This window comes from Mustela erminea, chromosome 5, assembly GCF_009829155.1.
Source record: "Mustela erminea isolate mMusErm1 chromosome 5, mMusErm1.Pri, whole genome shotgun sequence".
NCBI lineage: Eukaryota > Metazoa > Chordata > Mammalia > Carnivora > Mustelidae > Mustela > Mustela erminea.
Genome location: NC_045618.1, coordinates 131428644 through 131456560, shown reverse-complemented (window position 1 = coordinate 131456560; position 27917 = coordinate 131428644). Strand labels below are relative to the sequence as shown.

General features: G+C 41.2%; 1 protein-coding gene across 19 annotated transcripts in view; it reads left to right on the top strand.

Annotated features, from left to right (window-relative positions):
- Nucleotides 1–27917, top strand: part of TTLL5 (tubulin tyrosine ligase like 5) — a 283373-nt gene that overhangs the window by 111566 nt on the left and 143890 nt on the right. For 11 of the 19 annotated variants that reach the window (XR_004286140.1, XR_004286138.1, XR_004286141.1 and 8 more), the window contains exons 27-30: nt 1754–1837; nt 2441–2842; nt 3512–3535; nt 10451–10638. Coding sequence is in view for 8 of the 19 variants with exons in the window: in XM_032344877.1 (XP_032200768.1) it covers nt 1754–1837; nt 2441–2842; nt 3512–3535; nt 10451–10638 (698 nt within the window). In the remaining 11 variants the exon portion in view is untranslated. Of the gene's footprint in view, nt 1–1753; nt 1838–2440; nt 2895–2938; nt 3090–3511; nt 3536–10450; nt 10639–27917 lie in introns of those variants that run through there. The other 8 variants (XR_004286139.1, XR_004286136.1, XR_004286134.1 and 5 more) reach the window with 5 other exon arrangements.

Below are 27917 nucleotides of genomic sequence, written 5' to 3'. Positions count from 1 at the left end.
TCTCTGTCAAATAAATCAATAAAATCTTAAAAAAAAAAAAAGTGGAATGAGTTTTCCCAAACAAATAGGGTAAAGGCCTATTTATATTGAGCTCACTGTATAATCGAATATTTCTAGAAGTCCCAGCCCAGCCCTCTTCTTTGAACTGTCCTAGCTTATCTAAATTCTGAAGTTAGTTGATTCATCTGTTTTTTTATTCCTTCTACGCATTTCTTCCGAGCACCTGTTGTGTGTCAGACATTGTTATGGATGCTGGGTATAAAGTGACCAGGGCTGTCGTGGTACCTTGACTCATAATGTTTATTGTCTAGAAGATAGAATTGGGTGCGTAAATGTAGGAAGAAGGTTGGTGGAAGCTCTGAAAAGCTCCTCTAACAGTGTTGAGGAAAAGAGGCTGAGGAGTTCTTACAGTGAGGTTGGGGTAGAGAAAAGCTCGTTAACCTAAGGAGGTGAGGGCCTACATACTACACTACAGATAGTGATTTTTTTCCCTGGGGAAGCCCTGTGGGGAAGCCCTGACAGCATCTGTTTGTACATATAGGTCCCTGGAAATTCTGGAGTTCATGTATTAAGGATGACCTCTACATAAGAAGATCTAGACCTATCTAGACCTATCAAGAATAACTAGAAAGGCAGTAGGAAGGCCTCAATCTAGGAAACCACACTGTGACATCTGGTAGCATCTGGACTGATTTCAAACAGGAGCAGACTCGTGTGACAGTATTACCACGGCTGGTGGTGACACAGAAAATAATCCCTATGTCCTTATTCTTTCATTCTGAAAGATGGTGTGTAAATTGGCGTTTCTTGAGTTTTTATATGAACTCGCCCTGACACAAGATTTTGGAAGATTTCTGCAAGGATGTGATTAGCCCTGGCTGTCATGTTTCACAATTCTGTGGTAGGGAAAACAAACAAACAAACAAAACCCACTAGTTTATTAGAGTGGAATTTATTTTATTAGAGCGATTTTGTCTTGAATATACTGATCACCCTATCTTAAGTAAACTCACTCAGCTTGCTCTGGTAAAACTTAGACGTTCACTTGAAGATCCAGAGCTATTGTGGGCGCCTGGGTCGCTCAATCGGGGAAGCATCCCACCCTTGATTTTGGCTCCGTCGTGATCTCTGGGTCGTGAGATGGGGCCCCGTGCCATGCTCTGTACTGGGTGTGCAGCCTGCTTCAGATTCTCTCTCCCTCTCCCCCGCCCTTTTCCCCCCACCACTCTCTCTCAAATAAGTAGGTAAATAAATAAGACACAAAGTTATAGTAGTATTCAGGTATCGTGCCAACAAATATTGGGGCTGTTCTAGCTTGGCTGTTGCACTACTCCATACGATTTCTTTGCTCCATATGATTTCTTTGTTCCAGTGGGTACCGCCGACAACCTTGGTTTCTTAGTTCCCCTAGTTTGAATTCCTGGTAAAAGCATCTGACTGCCCTTACTCTTACTATTTTTTTTTTCTTTTCCAGGCATGTCCTAGCTTGTTGCCGTCCATGGATGTCTGCCCTGGGTTTAAGAACTTTTCCCTGGTTCAGTTAGCTGGAATTGGGGTTGGGGATAGTTGGGAATCTTCTGACTGGTTGCCCACTCAGCAGGGCTGTGAATGTGGCCAGCCTTGGGAAAGTGTGGTGGGGTAGGCAGTGTTCCTGCGATCAATTAGGAGTTGTGTTAAATTTTGGGAATAAAATTATATGTGGAGCGTTTGATTAGTAGGAGAGCCTAAGCTCAGTATTTATCTTCTGTTTCAGATCACCCTGAGACCACGGAGGAAGTGAAAATAAAGCAGCCCAAACAGCAGCAGGCAACAGAAATTCACTCCGACAAATTATCTCGTGAGTGACTTCAAACCTTCCTAGATTTGCCGCTCTCTTATAAATCACTAAAAGGGAAGGAAAAAAGTCATCAGATAGTAAATGATTCTAAAGCTCAAGGCATTACCCCCAACGAAGCTCCTTTTCTTTGTTCTTTTCTCTTGACTTAGAATTTCCTTCTGTTTACTGATAACCTGTTTTCCTTCTGAGGAATTTTTCATTTTCTTAGTATTTAGAAATTCTGAGCTCTTTTTTTTTTTTTTTCCTAGAAGGGTGAAAAGCAGAGGGAGAGGAATTAGCTGTCACCACCAGAAACTTTTGTCTTAATGTGCTTACATTTGTAAAATGCCTGCTCTGGTTGATGGAGGTAGCCTCAACGCCAGCTCTTAGAAATTCTAGGACTAAAAGTAAACTGTTTCTGTTGCCAGGTTGTCTTGGTGGGCATAATTCATTAAGTTCATGATGCCCAGTCATTAAAGTCTCTATCTTTGATGATTTCTGTTTCATGCTATGATTATTTTGATGTTTAAGAATGTTTACTTCATGTTTTATAGAGTTATATGTCAGTTTTTCCTAAAATGATCTGTTTTATTTTGTTTTATTTGTTTGTTTTTGTTTTAATAGGATTTACTACTTCAGCAGAAAAAGAGGCTAAATTAGTCTATACAAATTCTTCCTCTGCTTCTTTCTCTGGTCCTGCTGCTACTCTTCTGCAGAAAATTCCCAATACCCACTTGTCATCTATTATTACAACCTCTGACCTGTCAGCAGGGCCTGGCCACCATTCTTCTTTATCTCAGATTCCTCCAGCTATCCCCACCATGTCTCACCAGCCAACAATTTTACTGAGCTCAGTCCCTGACAGTGCCTCTCCCTCCATACATCCTGGGACACAGAACGCACCAAGCCCTGCTGGCCTGCCACGCTGTCGATCAGGCAGTTACACCATTGGCCCCTTTTCCTCTTTCCAAAGTGCTGCACACATCTATAGCCAGAAACTGTCTCGTCCCTCTTCAGCAAAGGCAGGTGAGTGTGAGAAAATGAAAGGCAGCCTGTGATGTCAGCTCCTCCCCGGCCCCGATTAAAAAAAAAAGAAAAGAAAAGAAAAGAATGCCATCTCTTCCCTTTGCCTTTTCTTTTGAAAGATAAAGGGACACATGCATTGTTCTAAGGAAGAGTCTTGCATTTGGTCCAGTAGGATTCATCCATTAATATAAAATGAATCAGGATTTCTTTGAGATGCTGGATAAAGAGATGAATGACAAGGAGCTTACAGTCTAGTCAGGAGATGTTTCCATCACAGACCTGCAAGTGTCTATATACATTCTTTCTGAGTAAATTGTTATTTTTCAGTGTATTTAAAGTCAAGTATGACCTGAATAAATAACTAAGGAACTCTTAAGGTATCTAACTTTAATTGAAGTAGGTAGACCCATATTATCAGTGAAGTTTTTCCCTCCATTTTTGATAACAGTTTTTTTGAGATACAATCCATATACTGTGAAATTCACCACTTTAAAATGTGCAATTCAATGGCTTTTAGTATATTCACATAGTTGTGCAACCAACACCACTATCTCTTATTTTAGAACATTTTCTGTATCCCTGAAGAAACCCCATACCTTTTTGTAGTCAGTATCTGTTTTCTCCTTCCCCCGGCCCTGGCAACCACTAAACTACTTTCTATCTCTGTAGATTTGCCTACTCTGGACATTCTATGTAAGTGGAATTGTACAATTAGTGGTGTATTGTGAATGACTTATTTCACTTAGCACAACGTCTTCAAGGTTCATTCGTGTTGTAGCATGTATCAGTGCTTCATTCCTTTGTATGGCTGAATAGTTTTCCATTGGATGGGTATACCATACTTTTGTTTATCCGTTTATCACTTGAGGGATATATGGGTTGTTTTCACTTAAGTGCTGTTATGAATACTGCTGCTATTAATGTTTGTGTATGAGTTTTTGTGTGGACCTATGCTCTCATTTCTCTTGGGTATATACATAGGAGTGGAATCACTGGGTCATATGGTAGCTTCATGCTTTTTTTTTAGTAACTTCCAAACTGTTTTCTTTCAAAGTGACTACATCATTTTGGTTCCAGCAATGCATGAAGGTTCCAGTTCCTCCATATCCTTGCCAGCCAATCCTTACGATTGTTTTTCTGATTTTATCTATTCTAGTGGCTTGGAAGTAGTGTCTCATTTTTGTGGTTATCATTTCCTTTCCCTAATGACTAAGGATGTGGAACACTTTTCATGTGCTTTTTGGCCATCAGTATACCTTCTTTGGAAATATTTATTCAAATCCTTTGCCTGTTTTTAAATTGAGATACTTGGTGGGTTTTTTGTTTTTGTTTTTTTTTTTTTGTTGAGTTATGTTCTTTATGTAGTCTGGATACAAGTCCCTTGTCAGATACATGATTTTGAAGTATTTTCTCCCCTTCTGTTGCTTATCATTTCATGTTTTTGAAGCACAAAAGCTTTTAATTTTGATGACATCCAATTTATCTGTTTTTCTTTATGCTTATGTTTTTGGTATCATATTTGAAAAATTATTGTCTAACCCATGGTAACAAGGATTCATATGCATGTTTTTTTCTAAGAATTTTATAGTTTGGGTTCTTTCATTTAGGACTTTTATCCATTTTGAATTTAACTTCTGTGTAGATGTGGCATAAGGGTCTAACTTCGTTCTTTTTCACGTGTATATTCAGTTGTCCCAGTGTCCCATTGTCTCAGTTCAACCATTTGTTGAAACAGTATTATTTCCCTATTGAATTGTTTTGGCATTCTTATCAAAAATCATTTAATCATGAATGTAAGGGTTTATTGTGGAGTCTCATTTCTGTTCCACTGATCGATATGTCTAGCCTTATGCCAGTACCACATTATCTTAATTGTTGTAGAATTATAGTAAGTTTTGAAGTCACCAAGAGTGATTCTTCCAATTTCATTCCTTTTTTCCATAGTGTTTAGAATATTCTGGATCCCTTGCATTTTCATATGAAGTTTAGGATCAGCTTGTCAATTTCTGCAGAAATAGGTAGATGGGATTTCGATAGGATTGTGTTGAATCTGTAGATTAATTTGGCAAATACCTTACCATTGATCAAGTTTTTAAACAGCTTAGTAATATCCATGTTAAGATGAGTTACAGCTAAGCTGTTTTGTAAATAGTCAATTTATATTTCTTAGCATCTGATTTCAAATGAAATGAATATTATGCAGCTTGAATCAGATATTGAATGTCTAATAAGTCATAACTATGAATATGGGCATGTGTGTATGTACTAATTCTGAGTGGTTATTCTTGTGACTTAATCTAAGATCAAGAGTATTAATAATCAATAATGTTCTGGTTTGAACTGTTTTCTCCCATTTGAGAGAGATTAAGTAAGATCATTGTCTCCAATACCTTGTATTAATCAAAATTTTCTTTAAAAAACCTTCCTTTTTCACATTTTTCCCAGAGAGGGATAAGGAACAGCTAGTTAGTTCAAAAATATTTTTAAATTTCTGTTGTGATTTATCCTTTGACCCAAGGATTGTTTATAAGTGTACTGTTTAATTTTCAGATAATTGGCGTTCTCTGCTTCTTGTAATTGTCTATTTCGCTTATTCCCATGGCAGTCAGAGAACACATCCTGAATGGCTTAAACAGTAGTAGACAACAACATAATAAATGACAACAATAGCTTCCAAGTGATTTGGGTTAAATTTTTCTGTGGTTATTGAATAGTTTGAGAGTGAGAGTAGGATATGATTTAGCTTCACACATTTTAAAGATAAATACACAGTATAAAATTTCAAAGGTTCCCACCAGAAGAGTAAAAATATGGAAATTCTAAACCTTTTGGAAGAAGAAAAATGAATTGAGAAGGAAGCTTAGAAAAAACTTAGAAAAAAGGAGAAATGAAACTGAATAGCAAACCAAGTCCCAATGTCAAGAATCAAATAAATGTAAATGGGCTGAACTTGTTAGAAGAGTGTCAGGTTGAATTTTTTAAAAATCCAGATGTGTGCTGTTTACCAAAGAGAGATACACCTAAAGAGAAGAAGGAGTGGTTGAAAAATAAAAGGATAAAGAAAGAGGGGCACCTGGGTGGCTCACTGGATTAAGCCTTTGTCTTCAGCTCAGGTCAGGATCTAAGGGTCCTGGGATCAAGCCCTGAATGGGACTCTCTGCTCAGTGGGAAGCCTGCTTCCCTGTCTCTCTCTGCCTGCTGCCCTGCCTATTTGTGATCTTTCTCCCTCTGTCTGTCAAATAAATAGATAAAATCTTTAAAAAAAAAAAAAAAAAAAGAAAAGAAAAAAGGGGAAAAAAAAGAAAAAAATGGCTCGCTTATTAAAAAAAGGATAAAGAAAGAAATGCCATGTAAATACCAACCAGAAGAAACATGGTATAACTATATTAACATATGCTTAAATAGACTTTGAGATAGAAAATTTTCTTACAGGTACAGACAGTAATTACATAAGACAAAAGGTAAAGGTTTAGTTCAGCAGAAAGATGAAGCAGTTCTAAGGGCACCTAATAAAAATAACTTCCAAATATAATATTTGTTCCAAAACAAAGCTAGATACAAGTACATGAGTACATGTCTTTGTGGGAGATTTCTGCATACTCCTGTCAAGTACTGATAGACTAAACAGATTGTTTTAAATCAGCGAAGATAAAGAGGATTTAAAAAAGTTGATCAGCTTTATCAATTTATCATACATAGAACTGTGTATCCAATAATTAGAGAAAACACCTTTGTAAGCACTCATAATATATTCATAAAACCAGTCATCCTACATCATTTAAGACAAATATCACGGAATTGGTATCATACAGGCACATTCTCTTTGAATGTGCAATTCAAAATTGAATGGCAATAACAACAAGTTATAGTGTATAACAAATCCTCATGAATTTCTGGATTAAAAAGAGTCAAACACTGGGTGTTGTATGGAGGTTTGAATCACTATTTTTATACCTGAAACTATCATTAAAATATATATTAACTAACTGGAATTTAAATTAAAACCTGAAAAAAAAAACATAAAAAGCATCAAGGAAGAAATCATAATGGAAATAAATGTAAAAGTATTAGAACTGAATGATAATGAGAAAACTGTGCGTCTGAGTGTATGGAGCGCTATGAAAGGCAGTATGAGGAGGGATATTGACTGCCTTAAAAACTTTATTTGTAAGTAAAAGAGGCTGAAGATTAATTTCTAAGTATTTAATTTCAGACATTATAAAAACAAAACATCATAAATCTAAATAAAAGAAATAATAAAGATAGGGCAAAAATAAATCAGAGAATTCAGAAATAAAGTACACTAGAGAATATCGAAGCCGGGAGTTCTTTGAAAACCCTAATAAGATGGACAAACCTCTGGTGAGACTGATCAAGAAAAGAGCAGACCTGGAGAAATAGTACAAGGGTTGGAAAAGCTATAGAACATGCAAATATTGTGGAGGTGACAAAAGAATTCTTAACTGTTTTATTCCAATAAAACTGAAAACTTATAAAACGGACAAATAGAAAAGTATAACTTACATAAAATTGACTCAAGAAGATGAAAGCCTCAACAGTCCTGTAAATATTAAGATAAGTGAAACAGTAGTTAAAAATCTCACAGAGTTTGAGGCCCAGATAATTTTATAAGGAAGTTCTAACTGTCTTTCAAGGGGCAGATAATTCCAATCTTAAACTCTTCTTGAGAATGGGAAGAGAAACAGTATTTATCTCTTTTTGAATGCCTAGTTTTATCTTAATAACAAAACCAGTTGAGTATAGTATTGGGGAAATTACAGACCAGCTACGTTTATGCACACAAAAGCAAAAATTCTAATTAATATATATATCAATATTGGGCGCCTGGGTGGCTCAGTGGGTTAAGCTGCTGCCTTCGGCTCAGGTCATGATCTCAGGGTCCTGGGATCGAGTCCCACATCGGGCTCTCTGCTCGGCAGGGAGCCTGCTTCCTCCTCTCTCTCTCTGCCTGCCTCTCTGCCTACTTGTAATCTCTCTCTGTCAAATAAATAAATAAATCTTTTTAAAAAAAAAAAATATATATATATATATCAATATATAAGCCAGCCAAATCTAGCAACATATGAAAGAGATAGGACACTGTAAACAAGTTTATCCAAGGAACGCAGGAGGGGCTTAACATTAGAAAATGTATAACTGACATTTGTCACATCAGCAAACTAAAGGAGAAGAACCATATTCATCTTAGTAGATGCAGAAAAGAATTTGATAAAATTCCACACTCATTCATGATAAAGCTCTCAGCATACTAGGAAGAGAAGGGAGCCCTCTTAAGCTGAAAAAAGCTATCTGCCAAAATCCTACAAGAGGTATCAGTGTAAGTTGGTAAATGTTGAAAGAATTCTTTTAACATTAAGAGCCATAAAAAGATGCCCACTAATATTGCTTCTATTTAATGTTTTACCAGAACCAGCATAGTAAGACCAAAGAAATTAAAAGCACAAGGATCAAAAAAGAGGAAATAGGGCGCCTGGGTGGCTCAGTGGGTTAAGCCCCTGCCTTCGGCTCAGGTCATGATCTCAGGGTCCTGGGATCAAGGCCCGCATCGGGCTCTCTGCTCAGCAGGGAGCCTGCTTCCCTCTCTCTCTCTGCCTGCCTCTGCATCTACTTGTGATTTCTCTCTGTCAAATAAATAAACAAAATCTTTAAAAAAAAAAAAAAGAGGAAATAAAATTTGCTTATTTGCAGAAAATACATTGTCTGCATAGAAAACTGAAAGCAATCTACAGATACATTTTAGAAATAAAACTTCTGTAATAAAATAGGAGCACCTGGTTGGCTCAGTCGGTTAAGCATCTGACTCTTGATTTAGGCTCAGGTCGTGTTCTCAGGGTCATGAGATTGAGCCCTGTATCGGGCTACGAGTTCAGCAGGGAGTCTCTGGGAGATTCTCTCCCTCCCCAACTCCCCGCACTTGGGCGCGTGCGTACATGCATGCACTCACCTTTTCTCTAAAATAAATAAATCTTTAATAAAAACTTCTAGGATAAAGTAAGATTATCTTTAAGATTACAGGGTATGAAGCAAGTGAAAACATAAGCAGAACTTCCATAAATCAGTAAGAAAAAGATAACCCAATAGAAAAATGATCAGTGGTATCAGAAAAGAGATAACACACGCTTAGCATCATGATCAATCTGTGAATGTAAATGGAGACTACAAGGAGATTTTTACCCCCTTAGAAGTGGGAAGAATTAAGATACTTGACAACACTAAGTGTTGGAGGGGATGTGGATCATCAGGAACTCTCATATTTTGCTTATGGGAGTGTAAAAAAATGCCACTTTGGTATTATCACATAAATTTACAGATTTATGTACTCTGATTCAACAGTCCCATTCTTCGGCATCCATACAAGAGAGGTTCTTTCACACATTCACCGTGAGATGTATTTAAGAGTGTTCACCGCTACACTGTTTATAATACCAACACACCCACGGATGGGGGAAGAGAAGAATAAGTGGTAGTGTACTTGCAAAATGGAACACCAAACCCCAGGTTAATTAATGCATTTTAAGCTATGCTTCGCAAGGATGAATCTTGAAAGTATGGTATTGAATGACAAGAGCGTATCTCAGGAAACTGCTACAATAAGATACCGCTTTTGTAGAGCTTAACACCAAGCAAAATTATCTAGTATTTTGTTTATGCATACACACACATGCATACAAATACATTACTGAAGATATTTTTTAAAAGGAAGGGAATGAATGATAGGCGATAAGGGATGTCTCAAGAGAATCACACAGTTGATGTATATTCAATGGTAATATGGTTTTTGAGTTGGGTAGTAAGTTCGCAGGTTCACTATAGTATTCTCTATAACTTACACATCTGTTATGAAATTTTCTATGTATCACACAATAAAGTAAACATGAAACAGTTAACAGATTTCTATAAAGCAGTGTCACCAAATTGTATATACCAATGATCACAGTTATATAAGCATTAAGCCAGAAAGAAAACATGTTACAGTGTTTACTAGGTTAAATTTTTTTTTCCAGTGAGATGTGTGACTTTCATCATAGAAAAAATATGAACGTTGATTTTATATTAAATTTCTTTTTGCCAGAATTTCGGTGCTCAAAAATAATAGAACTCTGATACTGTAGTTAGAAGAAGAGCATTTAAGTCTGAAAGGAAAATGAGTCATTTCATCAATAACAGATTATTGGTGCTTTTCTAATTACACTGTTTTGCTTTCATCTGTTGTCCCTTTTGAGCTTGGTAAGAAGGTGGGTTATTTGACCGTGGATGACATAGACTACTGACTAGTATAGTCCCATTACAAGAAATATTAAGAATTATCCTGAGTTTTAAAACTACGCTTTTTTATTCATCAAAATTAGTGAATTCTAGGAGTGGTTGTTTCCCACTGCATATGATGAAATTTGGTGTGCATGAAGCTTTCCCGGTAAACAAAAACATGTTGATAAATGCTTGCGACAAGTTGTCAGAGATCCCTGGGCTTCCGTAAAGTATCTGTTGGCTGAGATTTCTCTGTCCTCACCCTAAGTTTTTCAGGGCTTATTTCCTAAGAGGATAAAAACTTCTCTCTCTCTCTCTCTCTTTTTTTTTTTTTTTTAGCAGGCTCATGCCATCCAAACAAGCCGCACTCGGGAATGGCTAAAACACAAAGAGAGGGAGAAGATGGGTCTCTGTACAGCAGACGGTATAACCCAAGCATGGTCACGGCCGAGCTGCAGCGGCTGGCTGAGAAGCAGGCAGCCCGCCAGTATTCCCCGTCCACCCACATCAGCCTCCTCACCCAGCAGGTACGGACGGTTGGGGAGCCAAAGAGTTCTTTGGTTCCAAGGATCGCATTAAGGACAGGGGACTCTGTCTTTCCCTGCCTTTGCTCACTTCCTGTATGCTGATGCTTGTTGAAGGAGTATTAGTTGGGGCGAGCTAAAGAAAGAGTGTTCCTCTTCATCTTTAAAGAAAATGAGCTTCTGTTACAGGTATTCCAAAGTTAAGTCTGCTCCTAACTCTGATGTACTCATTTCATGGATAAACTGACTTGAATGTTCAGCTGTCAAAGAGACTTTTAAAGGATCTTTAAAAATAACCTCTTTCTTTGGTAAAATTTTCCAGTGAATTCTCATCTTAGAAATCTTTTTACCAGAATGCCAGAGCATTACCTTTTCCTTTCCTTTTTTTTTTTTTTTTTTAAAAAAAACTATACCACCTTTCATCTCTTGCTCTCAGGATGTTTTATGGCTACTGACTGGTAAAATATTTCAGTCCACCTTTAGTCAACACATGGCATTCTCCCCATTTTATAGATGGGGGAAACTGAGGCTGAAAGAAGTGATACAGTCAGGGTCATTCGGGAAGCTGGATGGATGGAAATAGATACCACATTGTTGACCTTAAGTATAGATGCAATAACAAGCCTACAACACAATGAAGTTAGATGAAACTTCTACAAGAACTTTGGGATTGTTTTTGCCTTCCTTGCTGATCGTCCTCATGGTATTTAACCAGAAACCATATCTTCTCCCTTTCCTTAATGCAAAATGGCATCAAAGTCCTCCTAAGAAATTACTATAATTCAACTCCACAGTTACATTTTGCTCTATCTCTGCCACAGAGTCTTAATTAGTGGCAACTCTGTAATGGTAATCAAGTCTAGGAAAAAGTGAAGCTGAAAATGACTACGAGCATATGTTAAAAGTAGGCAACACACTGCTCCCTGGTGGTACCCTGCTTCTCCGTACGAAATGTAGAACCAAAATTAAAGGTAAGCTTAAGCTTTACTTCAGCCTCATCCCATGTGTGAGGCTATAATGAAAATTCTTTTTCAAATCCCTAATCATTTGAAGGGAGTAGATGAGGAGACCTGATTTGAAATAGGAAGCAAAGAATCTTATGAGAGCAGTTTTGAGACTTGAGAGGGTGGGTGAGGTAGATTTTACAGATAGAGTGATAGGAGGAAGGTACTAGAATGTTACGACGATGGTAGAAGAAGAAGGAATTTTGAAATGTGAAGTGGGTGTGTGGAAGGGAGAGAGCCAGTGGTCTGCTACTTGTTTTTCGCTGGGTCACTGACAAGAGTCTATGTTCCCAGTTTATAAATGAGCAGCTAGAAGCACCAAGACATTAGGAAATTTTCTTTGCAGTCATAGTAAAAAACATAGCCAATATTAGTGTTTACATATTTTCAGCTTCTGTCATTTGGTAAGCTGCAAAGCTTGCAAAATGACAAGATTCTGATCCTCTGGGACACCAGGGAGATAGTATTCTAATTCAAAGTCATTTCCTTCAGTCCATCTTTCTTGTCGAGGAAGAGCTTTAGAGCTAGAGAATTGAAAAGTCCATCAGACTCCTGTACGTAGGAATCTGAACTTACCATTAGATGTCAGTCTTAACTTTTAGAGTCTGGTAAGAGGGTGGTTGGTGCTCCAGACAGTACTGAGGGAGGGGCTGGAGTCTGGAATAAGCAGGGCTGGGTGGGGGAAAGCGAGCTAGACCAGCCATCTGTAGATCTGTCTTCCACCACCACGGACCAGCTGTGGGACCAGCTGTGATCTCGGACAGTTCACTCAACTTCCAACCTAAGGGTCTGCTCTTGTTGTTGGAGTAGGCTCCTGAGGATAGTATGCAAAAACTACTTTGTGAAGTCTAAATATCAGATATTTGGAAAATATTGGTATTTCCGCCATAAAAGGCTTTCAATAATAAGTTATTTCTAATTTGATTCAAAAAGTAGTTTTTAGATAAAATATAGTGTTACCCAAATGAACTTGGTTATTGAAAAGCTCAATTACATGTTATCTGGGTGCTACCCCACAGAGCAAGTAATTCCTTAATTTGGAATTTGGAAAATTTTTATCCTTCTTCTAGCAAATAATAACCTGTTACAATGGCTTCATAGGGGCTCTGGCCCATGTGTTTACTAGTGGGGGTGCAGAGCCAAAGTGGGGGCTGCTCTGCCTTCTCTCTCAGCTTGGGCCGTGAAACCTTCATGGCAGATTCATCAGAAGCAGCGTTGTGTTCAGTAATTACTTCGAATGCATTTTTACTCCCTCGTACCTGCGAGTATTTCCTTATTTCCAATTCCTATTTCATGTTTGTGTTTTCTTTCCTTCCTCCTTCCTCCTTTCCTATCCCTTTTTCCCTTCCTTCCTTTCAAATCCAATAGGGTTCATGTTTTCTTCCCCTGCTTCCTTTTTTTTTTGATAAGATCATTCTGGTTAAATTTATTCATTCTATTGTTTTAATGTTTTCTAATTGGTTGTTTTCTTTTGTCTTGACTAATTCCCTTCCTTCTGCTTTTGCTAGCTTTTGTTTTTTCCCAGTCTCTTAAGTGGGGATACTTACTTTCATTCACTCTTGTCAGTCACTGTATTTAAAGCTATGAATTTCCCTCCGAGTATCACTTTCATCATATCCCATGAACTCTGATGTATCTTTACATTGCTTTTCTGGGTAAGGTGTTATGAAACCTACCACTACATAAGAAACACGAATTTTTAATTACTTGTGTTTTGGAAGATAAGTATAAAAAATTGAAATCCTTGGGTCATTTTTGAAAAATCATTTTCTTTTGTCTGTAATTTCAGCTGCTTACCTCATTAAACCTTTTAGTGGCATTGTTCATAACACTTTTAATTCAAGTGTGGTTTTTTAATTTATTCATTCAAAAACATTTTATTAAGCTCTTAGGAATGTTCCAGGCTTTGGTACTAAGCCATGGGGATGATATAAGACATAGTCCTTGGCATGAAATAACTCACAATCTGGTAAGGGTGACAGCCACATAAACACATCAGAGTGCTAGCATGGAATATGCACGAAAGAGATATTTCTAGGGAATAGCAGAAGTATCAAAGGGCACGCTACCTATCCCAGCCTGTGTATGGGAGTGAGAAGGCCAGAGTAGCCTTCTTGGAAGAGATTATATCGAAACTGAATCTTGAAGGTAGGCAAGTGGGTGGCAGGAGAAGGGTGAGGGCAGGTTCCAGAATAAAAGCTAGCCTGTATGTGTCTAGAGAAACAGTAGGCTGATCAGTGGTATTGGAGGGGAGGGAGTCAGCAGAGAGCAGCTAGGATGGAAGCTGGAAGAGAACACAAAAGCTGATTTAGGGAAAGCTTTCTCTGTGAAGGAACTCAGCTTCATCTCATAGATGACGGGGATGGAGGAAGGGGGCCCAGAGACAAGGTTGGCTTTGCCTTTTAGCTTGGTCACTCAGGTAGCTGGAGAGGAGGGTGGGTTGGAGGGCGAGGCAGCGTCACCACGTTTCCTTCCTGCTCACTGGCGAAGATGCTGAGGAACAGTGAGCTAGCCAGAAGTAAAGAGGCAAAGTACCCTGACAGCCCCAAAATTTTATAATAAAACTTGGAGGTACCCAGAATTTACATGAGAGGCTACATTGTTATGGATTTGCGTGGCCAAGAACAGAGCCTTATTTAGCTTGTGATTACTTTCACTACTTCGGTTATGATGTAACTCTCTTTATAGCCTACAGCACAGGCGAACATCAAACGTTCCTTGCCCGACGAAGTAGCCACAACAGCCACTTCAGAAATGTTTGTGCCGGCATGCGTGCGCCTGAAATAGTGCTCAGAAGACATACGTGTTCAGCAAGTACCCTGCAGACCCGAGCAGAGAGCAGGCCAAATTTAGTTCTTCCCCTTGGCACATGAGAGACGGTCTGGGGCTGGGGTTCTTGGGAAGTGAGTGTGTCCATCTCTGAAAGCAGGGTGTTCTAGAAGCATCTTTCTCCTGTGGTAGGGAGCGCTGTGGTCGCTGACAGGAGTAGAGCTTCGGTCTCCCTATCTCTGCCTCACTCAGTGCTGGGAGAGGTGTGCGCTCCCACTGCCGCACTCTGCCCAGACGGCGCCCTCTGTGGTCACCGCCGTGAGTGAGCAGAAGAATGTGGCGAAGGAGCCCAGCTCTGTGGTGAGGAGTGGGAGGCAGCCACTCGGAGGGAGCACCGGCCCTCGCTGTGCGGGCGAGTGTGAGGTTTCAGGACCCGGCTATCATTAGGAGCAGCTCCAGCTCTTCCAGCCTGGGAGTTTAATCAAAGGAATAACAGCAGACCACCCAGGCGAGGGCTCCAAGGCGAACGAATGTGCTGCGTCAGTCTCTGTTCCTCAGCCAGCCAGTGCCCGGGATGTGGCCAGGCCTCCTGGAAATGTGCTGACAGATACATAAGAGGGAGGAGACACTTTCTGCTTCTCACATTTTTCATGTAGATGGAGAGTGGGAAAGAAAACCATTCAATTTCTCTCATTTTTTGCTCCTCACCGTGGTACTTTTCTAGAGTAGTTCTAGAGAAGGGTATATGCTGAGGTGGAGAATGTTTGGTTTCCGCCAGCTGCTCATTTCTCTCACACATTCATGTATGAAGGAATTTCTCAATCATTTTTTCTGCTTCAGAAGCTGCCAAGGTGGACCTTGAGTGAATCTTACTTTCAGAATTTCCAATTTGAAGGTGAAATTGGCAGAGAGGGAGCTGAATTTCCGAAATGATGATGAATGTTCTCCAGACCTGAGGCAGATGGCCCCCAGTTTATCACAGGCTTGGGTGTTTGGGAACGCTCCTCCTGCCTCTTCAGCATGCCCGGACGCATTTGAGCTGCTCTGTGTTTATGTTCTGATTTGGTGGTGGTTTTCCAAGTCTAGCTTCTTCGGTCCTATGTTCTTTCCGGGTAGAAATAGTGATACTTCTTTATATCATATATATTACTTTTTCCCATTTCTAGGAACAGAAAAGAATAAATGGAAAAAATAGGAGCTCTTGAGTCAATGAGACTTTGGAGAAGTTACTTAACCTCCTTGTGCCTTGATTTCCTTTTCTGTAAAATGGGGTAGTTTTAATATCGAAATTAATTCTCCTACTGGATCCCTGGATCAGCTGGAGTGATCCTGTCTAATTCGCTAGCTCTTCTCTCTCTCTCCAGGCTTTCAGCCCCCAGTGTTCCTTAGTTCCTTAGCTTACTCCATGGTCTCTTGTTCTAAAATAACCTTTCTTTCACCCTGACACCTCTTCAAGTTCTTGTCTTCCCTGTACTGCCAAATGTTAAAGTAGCATGCCCTTGCTGCCCCAGTGCCCCTGCCCCTGTCCCCTCCACAGTTACCCTTGCAGTCTGGCCTTATCTCTTACCATGTTGTCCAGCTCTCCCTCAGAGGTTGCCAGTGACCTTGGAATTGCCAACTTCGGTCACCTGTTTTTAATCCTCCTCCTGCCTCAGTATTCGGCCCTATTATTAACCACCTCCTACCTGAAAACTTTTCTTAGCTTCTCCAGCCCTTTAGCGATTCCCGTGGGAGCTCATCCTCCTCTTTCCCCTGAAGGCTAGATTCCATTTGCAACATTTTTTAAAAGCCACTGGCATAGAGACCTCGAATGTGTAAAACCGGCAATGGTAGGCTCCCCCAGTTAAAGACAGTGGGATGATGCCTGGGCATCTGCTTCTTCCCGTTCTTTGGAGCTCTCCCCCAGCGTACCTCTGAAGTCAGGGCACAACACAGCGGTTTTTTTCAACACACAGTTTCCCCTTGGGTACATGTTCTCCTCCCATAGCTCCATCTGGCACTGTTCTGTGGATTTCTTCCATGCAGGCATCTTTAGTGTGAACCTCTTTGCTGAGTGCCAAGCCCAGACTTCCAGCTGTCAGACATCACCCCCTAACTATATTATCAGCATCCAAAATACGCAGTGCATTTTTAAATTTTTTTATATAAACCAAATTTTATTTACTTATTTATTTTATTATATTAAATTAGCCACTGTATAGTACACAATTAGTTTTTGATGTAGTACTCAGTGATTCATTAGTTAAGTATAACACCCAGTGTTCATCACAACACGTGCAATGTATTTTTTAAATTTTTTTATTAACATATAATGTGTTATTTGCCCCAGGGGTACAGGTCTGTGAATCATCAGGCTTACTTACTTCACAGCACTCACCATTGCACATACCCTCCCCAATGTCCATAACCCAACCACCCTCTCCCTACCCCCGCACCCCCCAGCAACCCTCAGTTTGTTTCGTGAGATTGAGAGTCTCTTATGGTTTGTCTCCCTCCCGATCCCATCTTGTTTCATTTTTTCCCTCCCTACCCCCCGCAGCCCCCCACCCAGCCTCTCAAATTCCTCATATCAGGGAGATCAAATGATAATTGTCTTTCTCTGATTGACTTACTTCGCTCAGCATAATACCCTCTAGTTCCATCCATGTCGTTGCAAATGGCAAGATTTTATTTGTTTTGATAGCTGCATGGTATTCCTTTGTATATGTATACCGTATCTTCTTTATCCATTCATCTGTCGGTGGACATCTGGGCTCTTTCCATAGTTCGGCTCTTATGGACATTGCTGCTATAAACATTGGAGTGCACGTGCCCCTTTGGATCACTATATTTGTATCTTTAGGGTAAATACCCAGTGGTGCTATTGCTGGGTCATAGGGTAGCTCTGTTTTCAACTTTTTGAGGAACCTCCATGCTGTTTTCCAGAGTGGCTGCACCAGCTTGCATTCCCACCAGCAGTGTAGAAGGGTTCCCCTTTCTCCTCATCCTCGCCAACATCTGTCATTTCCTGACTTGTTAATTTTACCTATTCTGACTGGTGTGAGGTGGTATCTCACTGTGGTTTTGGTTTGTATTTCCCTGATCATGCACCGCATTTTAAATATATTTTGAAAATATTCTCAAAAAAACATTCCAGACAGGGTGCCTGGGTGGTTCAGTTGTTAGGCATCTGCCTTCAGCTTGGATCGTGATTCCAGGGTCCTAGGATCGAGTCCCGCTTTGGGCTCCCTGCTCAGCGGGAAGCCTGCTTCTCCCTTTCCCACTCCCCCTGCTTGTGTCCCCTCTCTCACTGTCTCTCTGTCAAATAAATAAATAAAATCTTTTTTAAAAAAAAATGTTGAAGACATCTAAAACCTATTTGTTCATCTCCCTTTTCTCTCTCAGTATTGGTGACACGGCAGTCCTCCTCGGGACTTAGGTATGGTGCATTTGACTTATCACTGTCTCTGTTTGCTTCTTCATTCTCTCTGCATCCAGGCATTTGCCAAGTCTGGTTGATGCTGACTCCATAATGTCTCAAATCTATCTTCCCTGTTTCATTTTCACATCGACTATCCTGCTTAAGGCCTTCATGATCTCACCTGGACAGCTGCAGTTACCTCCGAAACGGTCTCCTGTCCACCTTAGTCTTTGCTGTAAAGGAATCTTTTTGAATCACAAGTCTGGTGATAAGAACTCCTTTGCTCAATAATCCCGAGGGGGCTTTCTGTTACACACAATGTGAAGCCTGAGCTATTAAATGTTATTCAAAGCCTTTATTTAGAATCTGGCTCCTGGCTACTTCTCCAGTCTGTCCTCTCCCATCACGTGTGTTTTTGTGCAACTCACTCAGAATTTGTTCGTTTCCACGCCTTAGTTTTTGCTACCTTCTTGTGGGAAATGTTCCCCTGTCACCATGTCTGACTTTATGCGTCCATCCAGGCTCAACATAGATGCTGTTTGGTTCACAACCGTCTCGGGAGCTTTCCTGGTATAATCTGAAATCTGGCCTCTGTACTCAGAAAGTAGGCAGACACCAGGGAAAGAGGCAGGCCACTCAGTGTTGGTAGGTGGCAGTTCCGGTGCCAGCAAAGGGAACTTACATACGAGGCTTGTCTTGGGCAGCAGCAAGATGAATGGATCCCCACGCCTGCTGCCAAATCTTAGAAGTTTGTAAAGAGGCCCTAACTGGGGCGCCTGGGTGGCTCAGTGGGTTAAAGCCTCTGCCTTCTGCTCAGGTCATGATCCCAGGGTCCGGGGATCGAGCTCCGCATTGGACTCTCTGCTCAGCAGGGAGCCTGCTTCCCCCCGCCCCCTCTGCCTGCCTCTCTGCCTACTTGTGATCTCTGTCTGTCAAATAAATAAAATCTTTAAAAAAATAAAAAATAAATTAAAAAAAGAGGCCCTAACTGGGCTCAGTCATGTGTACTGTGCACATGTTTTCAACACATCACCATCTCAAAGCCATGTCCTTAGAGAGGCATCTGGGAGCAGGAAAGGCAAGTGGCACCCACATTCCAAGGATGGAAGGAGGGGCTGAGGAGCTTCTCCGTGCCCTGGGCCAGCTCGTGGGTCCGTCGGCAGCCGTGTCTTTCTCATGGCACTCCTCAGCAGGTGCTCCTTCGCTTGGATGCATGTCACTTCATGCCTCACTCTGTGTCTGGAGAGCTGTCTCCTGCCTCGGGAAGCTTTGGGGGCAGTGTCCTACACCGCCTCAGAACCTGACTCGTGGGTAATACTCAGTAAATGTGCTCATTCTACCAGACTGTAAGTTACTTGGTTGAGGATGGGGACCCATTTTTTACCATTTTTTTTCAGCGTTGGTATAGGGCATGCCCTGAATACGTTTTTGAGTAAAAAAATGAATGAAGAACCCGCTGCTGCCCCAGCCAGAAGTCATCTTTCCATGCTCCCTGCTCCTATAGCCCCTCATTAGTTTCTCTGTGTAGTAAACCTGTCATAGTGATTTTGCATCTCTTTCCCTTTGAGTTAGATCTGTGTGATGACACTTCGTTCTAATCTGTCACCTAGCACAGCACCCTTGCACTAGGCAGAAACTTGTCACAGCCTTGCTAAGTTGGAAAGAACTTCTCTTCTTCATTTTGTTGGTTTTTATATCCTTTTTTAAAACTCTTCTTCGGGGGCTCCTGGGTGGCTCAGTGGGTTAAGCCTCTGCCTTCAGCTCAGGTCATGATCTCAGGGTCCTGAGATCAAGCCCCGCATCAGGCTCTCTGCTCAGCGGAGAACGGGCTTCCTCCTCTGTCTCTGCCTGGCACTCTGCTTACTTGTGATCTCTCTCTCTGTGTGTCAAATAAATAAATAAAAGCTAAAAAAAAAAAAAAGTAAAACTCTTCTTCATCCTTGTTTTCTCATTGATAGTTCCACACCTGCCCTTCATCATAAAACAGCCAACGTTAACCGAATGTCTGCTTTGCACCGGGCACTATGCTGGGCTCTTTATGGCCATGATTTCTTTAGTCCTGGGATGTAAATACTTATTTATAACAGGTAAAGCTGGAAGGATAAGTGACAATTCTAAGGTCGCACAAATGGCAAGTGACTGAATTCATGATTCAAACCCAAGTCTGCCTGGCGCCATGCTCTTCCCCTCAGAGTTTTCCCGCCGCCTCCTGTGGGAATCAGGGCTCTAACCTCTCATTAGCTGCACATGGCAGCAGAGTGCCAGCTGAGACGGCGCTTGAGCCTGCAAGAGAGAGCCGAGGACTTGAACTTGCTGTTTTCATGATTAGAAGTGCTTCTCACTCCAAACAGGTTGAGAGGTGTGTGGCTTTGTCTAGATTATCAGTTATTTGTTGAGAGAACAAGTATTTGTTGAGTGAACTCTGCATCAGATTATTTTATGGTGAAAGCCATTGATCCTTTGAGCAGGCAAAACTCAGCCTTCTTAATCTGCAGAGATGTAGAACGAGTGGATCGATTTACTGTGGTGGTGGCAGTTCTCATTGACTCCTAAAAGCCAAATGTATACATTAGAAACACTCTCAAGCAATTTGGCTGTTTTGTGAGGTTTCCCAAGAATGTCTCAAATCCTAATCTGGAACTCTTTTCTGGATTTTGGAGCGCTGAATGTTGATATGCATATCTGTGTCATGTAAATGACAATGTTCAACAGAAAGGGGATACATGACAAGAGAACTTGGTGTTGATGTACTAGAACTACAGAGATTCCCAGCTTTTCCTAATCCCTTTCAAAATTTAGTTAACATTATAACTCACATCTCTTGGTGATCAGAGTGTAAATTTCTTGAGGTTCATTTTATTGGCATCCAGGAACTCATACAGGAGTTGAAACTGTCTTAAAACATGTTGGTTGGTATGGCTGATGATTTATACATTCTCAGGAGGTGCCCTTGAAACAATGGTTAAAAAGGTAGCTGTTTAAGGATTTTTTTTTCATGTTCTTGATTGAATATATATACTATTTCTCTAGTGATGAAAATGATGTAGTAAGTGCAGATCAGGCACTTTTGGTTTTCCTTTTCTTTTATCTTGAGGAAAGTGGATCTTGGTCCACTGGTGTTTCCTCTTCAAAGATGGCCTTCGGTTCTTGCTCATACACTAAAACCAGTCAGAAGGACTTGCCGCTGCATTTCCCTATTCCAGATCACTCAAAGCCCCAAGGCCAGGGGGAATAAAAGTTTCCAGGGCAGGTTCTATTGATCTAGCCATATTCTGATCAGTCTTTGCATATGAATGGCACGAAGACATTTATTCTCAAGGTGATATTGTTGTAGTTCTGAGGACATTATGAATGCAGATTTAGACAAATTGATCTTCATATCATCCCGAGTGATTCTTAACCTTTTCGGAGTCAGCGATCCCTTTGAGTGTTGCATGAAGGCTCTCTTCTTCTGGGGAAAAAAAAAAGTGCTTAGACTTAGAAATTTGCTTCAGACTTAGAAATTTACAAAATTTCAAAAGGTCCATAGACACCCCCCAACCTAGGCTTCCTCTCGATGCCCTTTGGACCCTTTGTCTCCAAGTTAAGAACCTCTGAAAATTTTAAGATAGCATATGGCCAATAATACCAGTAATTTGGCTAAAAGTGATCACCTTTATTCACACATTCTGTATATATTTCAGTGATATCCTCCGAGTAGGGTGTCATGTCAATGAAAGCAAGGATTTTTGTTTTGTGCGTTTTTTTCATGGTTCTGTGCTTGGTGCTGAAAAGAATGCCACAGAGTAGTTGATAAATATTCATTGGATTAATGAAATAATCTTTTGATGCTGCATCTCTTGGCCTCCCTTGAGCTGAGACGAGATCCCGAAAGCTGCACTGGGAGCGCTGTGTCACCAGTTGACTCACGTGTTAAGCTGTTATTTGGTCTTTCATGTTGAATTCCCAATCTCCATTTTGATAAATAAGATACATGACATTTACAAAGAGCCTGGTGAAACTGATGTTCAAGATCTGTTTCACTCAAGATAAAAGGAAAACCCGAAATGCCAGATCCATCCTTCGTAGACGATTTTCATCACTGGAGAAGTACTAGAGAATGTATGCAACCCAATTTCAGATGGAGTCTTCAGTGCCAAGGAGAACATTGTGCAGTCAAGGAACGAAAAATGTATGCAAAGCTCTTATTTCCCGCATTTGAGAACCTTGCCCAAGGCTTCAAGACCAGGTAAAACTCGTCTCTAAAATTATACAGGGCACTAGCAAGAGCAACACTTACCTCCCTCTAATCACTGATTATTTTATTTCCCATTATTGCAACGCAGTCCCTCCCTTGTGGTATTTGCAGAAAGAGGTCATTTGGAACCTTTAATTTCCTCTCTGGCCTTCCAGTGACATTAATCACTTTTCCACTCACTAGTGAAACTAGCTGCTAGCTAGAGGCTGTGGGGGTTGTGTGTGTGTGTGTGTGTGTGTGTGTGTGTAGGTATGTATTTAGGACTAGATGAGAACCACTTCATTTAGTATATAAATACTTTTGTGCCTGCTGAGCTAAATTCCGAGGATACAACAATGAATGAGATATAGTAATTTGTGGGTCAAGATAGGCAAATAAACCTGCAGTTATAATATAGTACAAATCATGGCATGCAGCTCTTTCAGCTCTACCATTATGCTCTTTTTTTTTTTTTTTTTTAAAGATTTTATTGTATGAGAGAGGAAGAGAGAAGGCGGTGGTGGGGGGTAAGGAGAGACAGACTCAGTGCTGAGCAGGGAGCTCAATCCCAGGACTCTGAGATCATGACCTGAGCCGAAGGCAGACTCTTAGCCGACCGTGCCACCCAGTCGCCCCACAACCACTATGCCTTTGAAACAGTTTAATGACAAGGCTTCTTTACTAGCTAAGGGAGATTGTTTATAAAAAATAAATTTGACATTGGGAAGTAAAGTGCAAGGTAGTAGCAGCAGGATTTCAGGATCTTACTGTGCTGAAGGGGTTGAAGGACTTTCTTAGAGCAAATGATAAAATACCAAATTAAGCTTCTGATCTTTCCACTTCCACGTTGGGGATAATCCCTGCCTCCTGGCATAGTTAGTTGCTGGTTGGATTTCCCCCAGCAGCAATGATAATCCTTGGTACTATGTTAAGAAAGGTAAAGGTCACGTGATAACCCACAAGCCCCAGTCAGCGGAGGGCTGCATTTGTAGACATGGAGAATTCGTGCTCTGCTATACCTGGAGAGTGTCTTGTCCTTAACGGGCTGATCACAGGCATACACGGAGGCAGCTGCTTTCTGATCAATCTGGTAGCGGCTTGAGGGCTCACACCGGCTGCCAGCATCTTATTTTTCAGTAAGCTGTGTTATCTTGTCAACATCTACTAAAACTTCACCATCCTTAAGTATCTGTTTGATTTTGTGGTTCCATGGTAGCACTGGAAGTGACCGCACATGAGGTCATTAAACACTGATTTAGGGAGAACGGTGCCTGGAATCCAGGATTCCATAGTCACTGCCTTAAGGTTCAGGAGCAGATGCCCCCGGAGAGGCTCCTTCAGGCCATCGCCTCCTCTTATTACTGTTTTTGGTTCCAAACTCCTGAATGGAGTTTCTAGTTGGTGACTTGGGCTAGAGAGTGTATGATCCATTGTCTTCTTTTGCCCACCAGGCCTCAGATCTCAGGCCTAGACCAAAGCCATCTAGTCAGACCTCTCCCCACCCAAGCCCACCCCCTAATCTTGATCCTCAGGCCGTTCTGTTGAAGAGAGGCATGGAAAGATAAATCTAAGAAAAGGTATATTTGCCCTAAGGCCCACTCTCTGACCCTCCCTTCTTAAAATGCCGGGCAGCACCATCTTGGCTTACCAGCTGCATGGGAACATAAATCCCAAAGAGGGCTGATGGAAGAAGAGACCATGAACAATGAACACATAAACTCAGGAACTTTTATCCTCTGCTTCCAAAGCAGGTCTCCAGCTACAAGGCCCAGCATTCTTCCTGAGCTTTAGGCGGAAAGTGAGAGGAGCCCAGCAGTGGTACATCCTGCATCCCAGACTTGGTACCTTTTGCCTGACTGCCGTGGCTTTCTACACATCTTGGTTTTCTTTAATAGCCCCTTTCACCCCAGCCCATGAAAATAGCACTAGATTTCTCTACCTACACCACAATTCTGACATAGTACTACTCTTACCGGAACCCTTGAGCAAACTTCCTGTTATGTCTTAGGTCAAGAGCAGAATCTTTTAGTCTGGCATTCAAGGATCTCCCCAGCCATTTTTCTTTCTTTTCCTATCTTATTGTTCTGAGCTTTAGCCAAATTAGACTGCTTCCTGTTTTTCAGACATTCTTCCTGCTTATCTGTCTCTGCATTTTTACTTAGGCTTTTTTGCTTTAGGAAACCATGACCACCCTGCCCTCCCCCCCAGTAATCCTCTTACCTGTCCTTTTAGGCACAGCTCAGAGGTGGTCCTGGAATTTCCTTTGCCTTTTTATTGGGCCAGTTACCACTTTCTAACGGCCTTAAATATTATCTGTCTAGGTGTCTTGTCTCACTTACTATATTATCAGTTCCTTCATGGCTTAAGGGCAGGGGCCACATTTTAATCTGTGTATCCCCTTAGGATTTTGAAAATTTATTTTAATTCAGTTAATAACATTATAGTGTATTACTAGTTTCAGAGGTAGAGGTCAGTGATTCATCAGTCTTTTTTTTTTTTTAAAGATTTTATTTATTTATTTGACAGAGATCACAAGTAGGCAGAGAGGCAGGCAGAGAGAGAGAGAGAGAGAGGGAAGCAGGCTCCCTGCTGAGCAGAGAGCCTGATGCGGGGCTCAATCCCAGGACCCTGAGATCATGACCCGAGCCGAAGGCAGTGGCTTAACCCACTGAGCCACCCAGGCGCCCCTTCATCAGTCTTATATAATAGCCAGTGCTCATGACATCCCATGCCCTCCTTAAGGCCCATTTCCCAGTTACCTGATTCCCCCCTCCCTCCTTCCTGTTCCCTTAGGATTTTACCCGAGGCCTTGCTTATGCTAGGCCATGCAGTGGATCTTTGTTGGATTCTCTCTGAGGTTTGAACTTCTTTTGCACATTCAGGTGTGCAGCATTTCTAGAGCATTCCAACTATAGCTACAGTGATCTAGTTAGGCCTGGCCCTGGATCTTCTTTGGATGCCAAAAGGTTATGTATCTGGGTGGGTGGTGGGTATATTCTGGGAAGCCATCAGGGCAATGCCATCATATTTTAATTATAGCACTGGCAGCAGCCCTCCTTTTAGCAACAGCAGTAACAAGCAGTAACACTTGGGCGGGCCAGCCTCCGGAAATTGGCCTCCCTCTCTGTGTTTCTCCTACCCCCTTTTCAATCCATCACCTGTATTTATTCCTGCTGTAATTTAAACACCTGTCTAGATGGAATGCGGGCAATGTGTCCTTACCCCACACATTCAGATATTTGCTCACCTGCCTTATTCGGAAGGCTGGCTCTAAGATAAACAGAGTTGGTATTAAAAGAAAAAATGCACCGAGGTCACCGTGGCAATGGACATGAAGAAGGGAACAGGAGTGGAACCTCTGGATAAGCTGCTCCAGGAGAGTGGTAGCAGAGGAGGAGGAGGAGGACAGCAAGGGGTGAAGCATCTGCCTACGGTTTAGGCAGCGGTGGGATCCTGTGACTCGATTTTCCCACAGGCAGTCATTCACTTAGCTGACTAGCCTGAGAAAGGCCGGGGTGGAAGAATATTCAACAAGCTGATTTTTTTGTTTTTAAGATTTTTTATTTTATTTATTTGACAGACAGAGATGACAAATAGGCAGAGAGGCAGGCAGAGAGAGAGAGCGGGGGAAGCAGGCTCCCCGGCGAGCAGAGAGCCCGATGCAGGGCTCGATCCCAGGACCCTGGGATCACAACCCTAGCCTAAGACCGAGGCCTTAACCCACCGAGGCACCCCGGCGCCCAAGCTGATTGTTTTTATGTGTCAATGTCTTGGTTGTTTTTTAATGACCACTGTTTCTCAAGGCAGCATCACAAGTAGACTCGGGATTTTCTGAACCTTGTTCTAAACTGTTTTATCCACGTTTGCATCCTTGGCAAACTGAATAATTATTCATGTCATCATTTGAACATCCAGACAACGTTGAGAAATAGTAAAATTTTAAATTTCCTGATGGAATTATCTTCTCTACTCCTTTCCCTTGCTTACTCTTCACCCCATCAAGGTATTTCTTCCCTTTTTTGAAGATCCCCTGACCTTTGTGCAGGGGAACCCTTGAATTCTCTTTCCTTTGTCACCATCTCCTTTGACAAGTCCTTCCTTGACATTAACTTGCATGTGAATTACCTGTGGATCTTGTCAAATGCAGATTTCCTTCCCTGGGGCTGAGACTGGCTAAGAGCTTGCTTGTCCATCAAGCTCCCAGGGATTGCAGTTGCTGCTGGTCCATGGATGGAATTGTAAGCACCAGGCTCAGTGGGGCAAGGCAGTGGGAGTACCAGAATGCCTAGAAACTACAAGGTTGGGAGATTTTCAATCAAGGTGACCAGGAATTGAAACTAGGGGCTGACATGGAACAATTATTTGTGCTTGGGCAAGTTATTTTGCCTCTCAACCCCAATTTCCCCATCTGTAAATGAGGACAATAATTCTACCCACAGAGTTATCTTGAATATCAAATGAGTTTATACACACACATACGTGCGTGCGCACGTGCCCACACATGCACAGAAAACAATGCCTGGCAAAAATTAAGTGCTCATTGAATTAAGCTATCATTATTGCTAATAATACAACATTGTTGTTACAATTGCTGTTACTGTAGTGAATCTAAGAGGTTTTGTATTTTCTCAAAAATTTTAAATGTTTTAGAGGTCCAAACAGACTTAAACAGTACTTATAGATGTGTACTCTTTCTCACACATAAAGATGTTGATATCCATTATCAGCAAGACATGTTATTTGTGTCATAGTTTCAGTAATTAAAAGGGTTTTAAACTATCCGACCCATCTCCCGGACTATTGTGACCAGTGGCCTGAATTCCCGAGTTGGCTAGCCCAGCCTTAGTAGCATAGAATCTGGTTATTGACCCAGAGAAGCCACCTGGCCCAATGGCTACACCCTCTGCCTTAATAGCCTAAAGTTCCTAACAAAAAATGATGAGCTATCTCTTTCATTACTGATGGTATGTCTTTATGTGCTGTAGTTCTGTCCTTTAAAATTCTTTAGCATGAAATGTTCATCGTTAATGAAAATCAGATACATATATGCCATTTTCCACTTTCTCTTCATCTAATGAAACTTTGTTTACCTGGAGGAATATAGGTGGACAGAGAAGCAGATGCAACCTGATGACAACCATATTCGTCATCGTCCTGTCCTGTTAAGGAGGACCTTCAGATGTGAAGCCTAACTGGCTTGTAGAGTTTAAGGCCTGGCCCAATGCTGGGAGATCGGCCCTGCTCTTAGATCTTCCCTAGTCAATGCCAGGTGTTTCTAGGGCCCCAGTTGATGCTTAGGTCCATTTTTGTTCAGTGACTCCTTCTGCCCATCCTAGGAAAAAACTGGGAAACTGAAAGGAAGAACCAGATGCTTTCTTAAGTCATTTAATCTAGATTCACTTGGACCAAACTCTTAACAAGGCATCAGTCTGTACAAATAAAATTCAGCCAGATCTGGTGGAGGCTTCAAAGCCTTCATACCATGTGGCTATCACTACTGTATTAGGTGATACAGACTGTAGAACATTTTCATCTTCACAATATATTCCACTGGATTGTCCTGTTCTAGAAACAGGGGTTGAAAAATAGGTTCATCTCCTTTGTCACTTCTGATTGATCAGCATTGGCTGTCTGGAGGACTGTGTAAAGAAGGTTCTGAGGCCATATCTAAGTGAGCCCCAAATTGTTTGGTTATTTACTAGCAATGTATGTCCTAGGAAGACTGAGCTGGGTGGGTGGAGGTAGTCATGGCATAGGTCCTGGATGTCTCATAGACAAAACCACAGAAGTAAGAATAGAATATTTAAAATAGAGGGTCAGTTGTTATTATTTAAAGAGACAGGTTATATTTTTAGCAGGAATTTTTTGGAAAGAAAGATGAGAAGCTTTAATA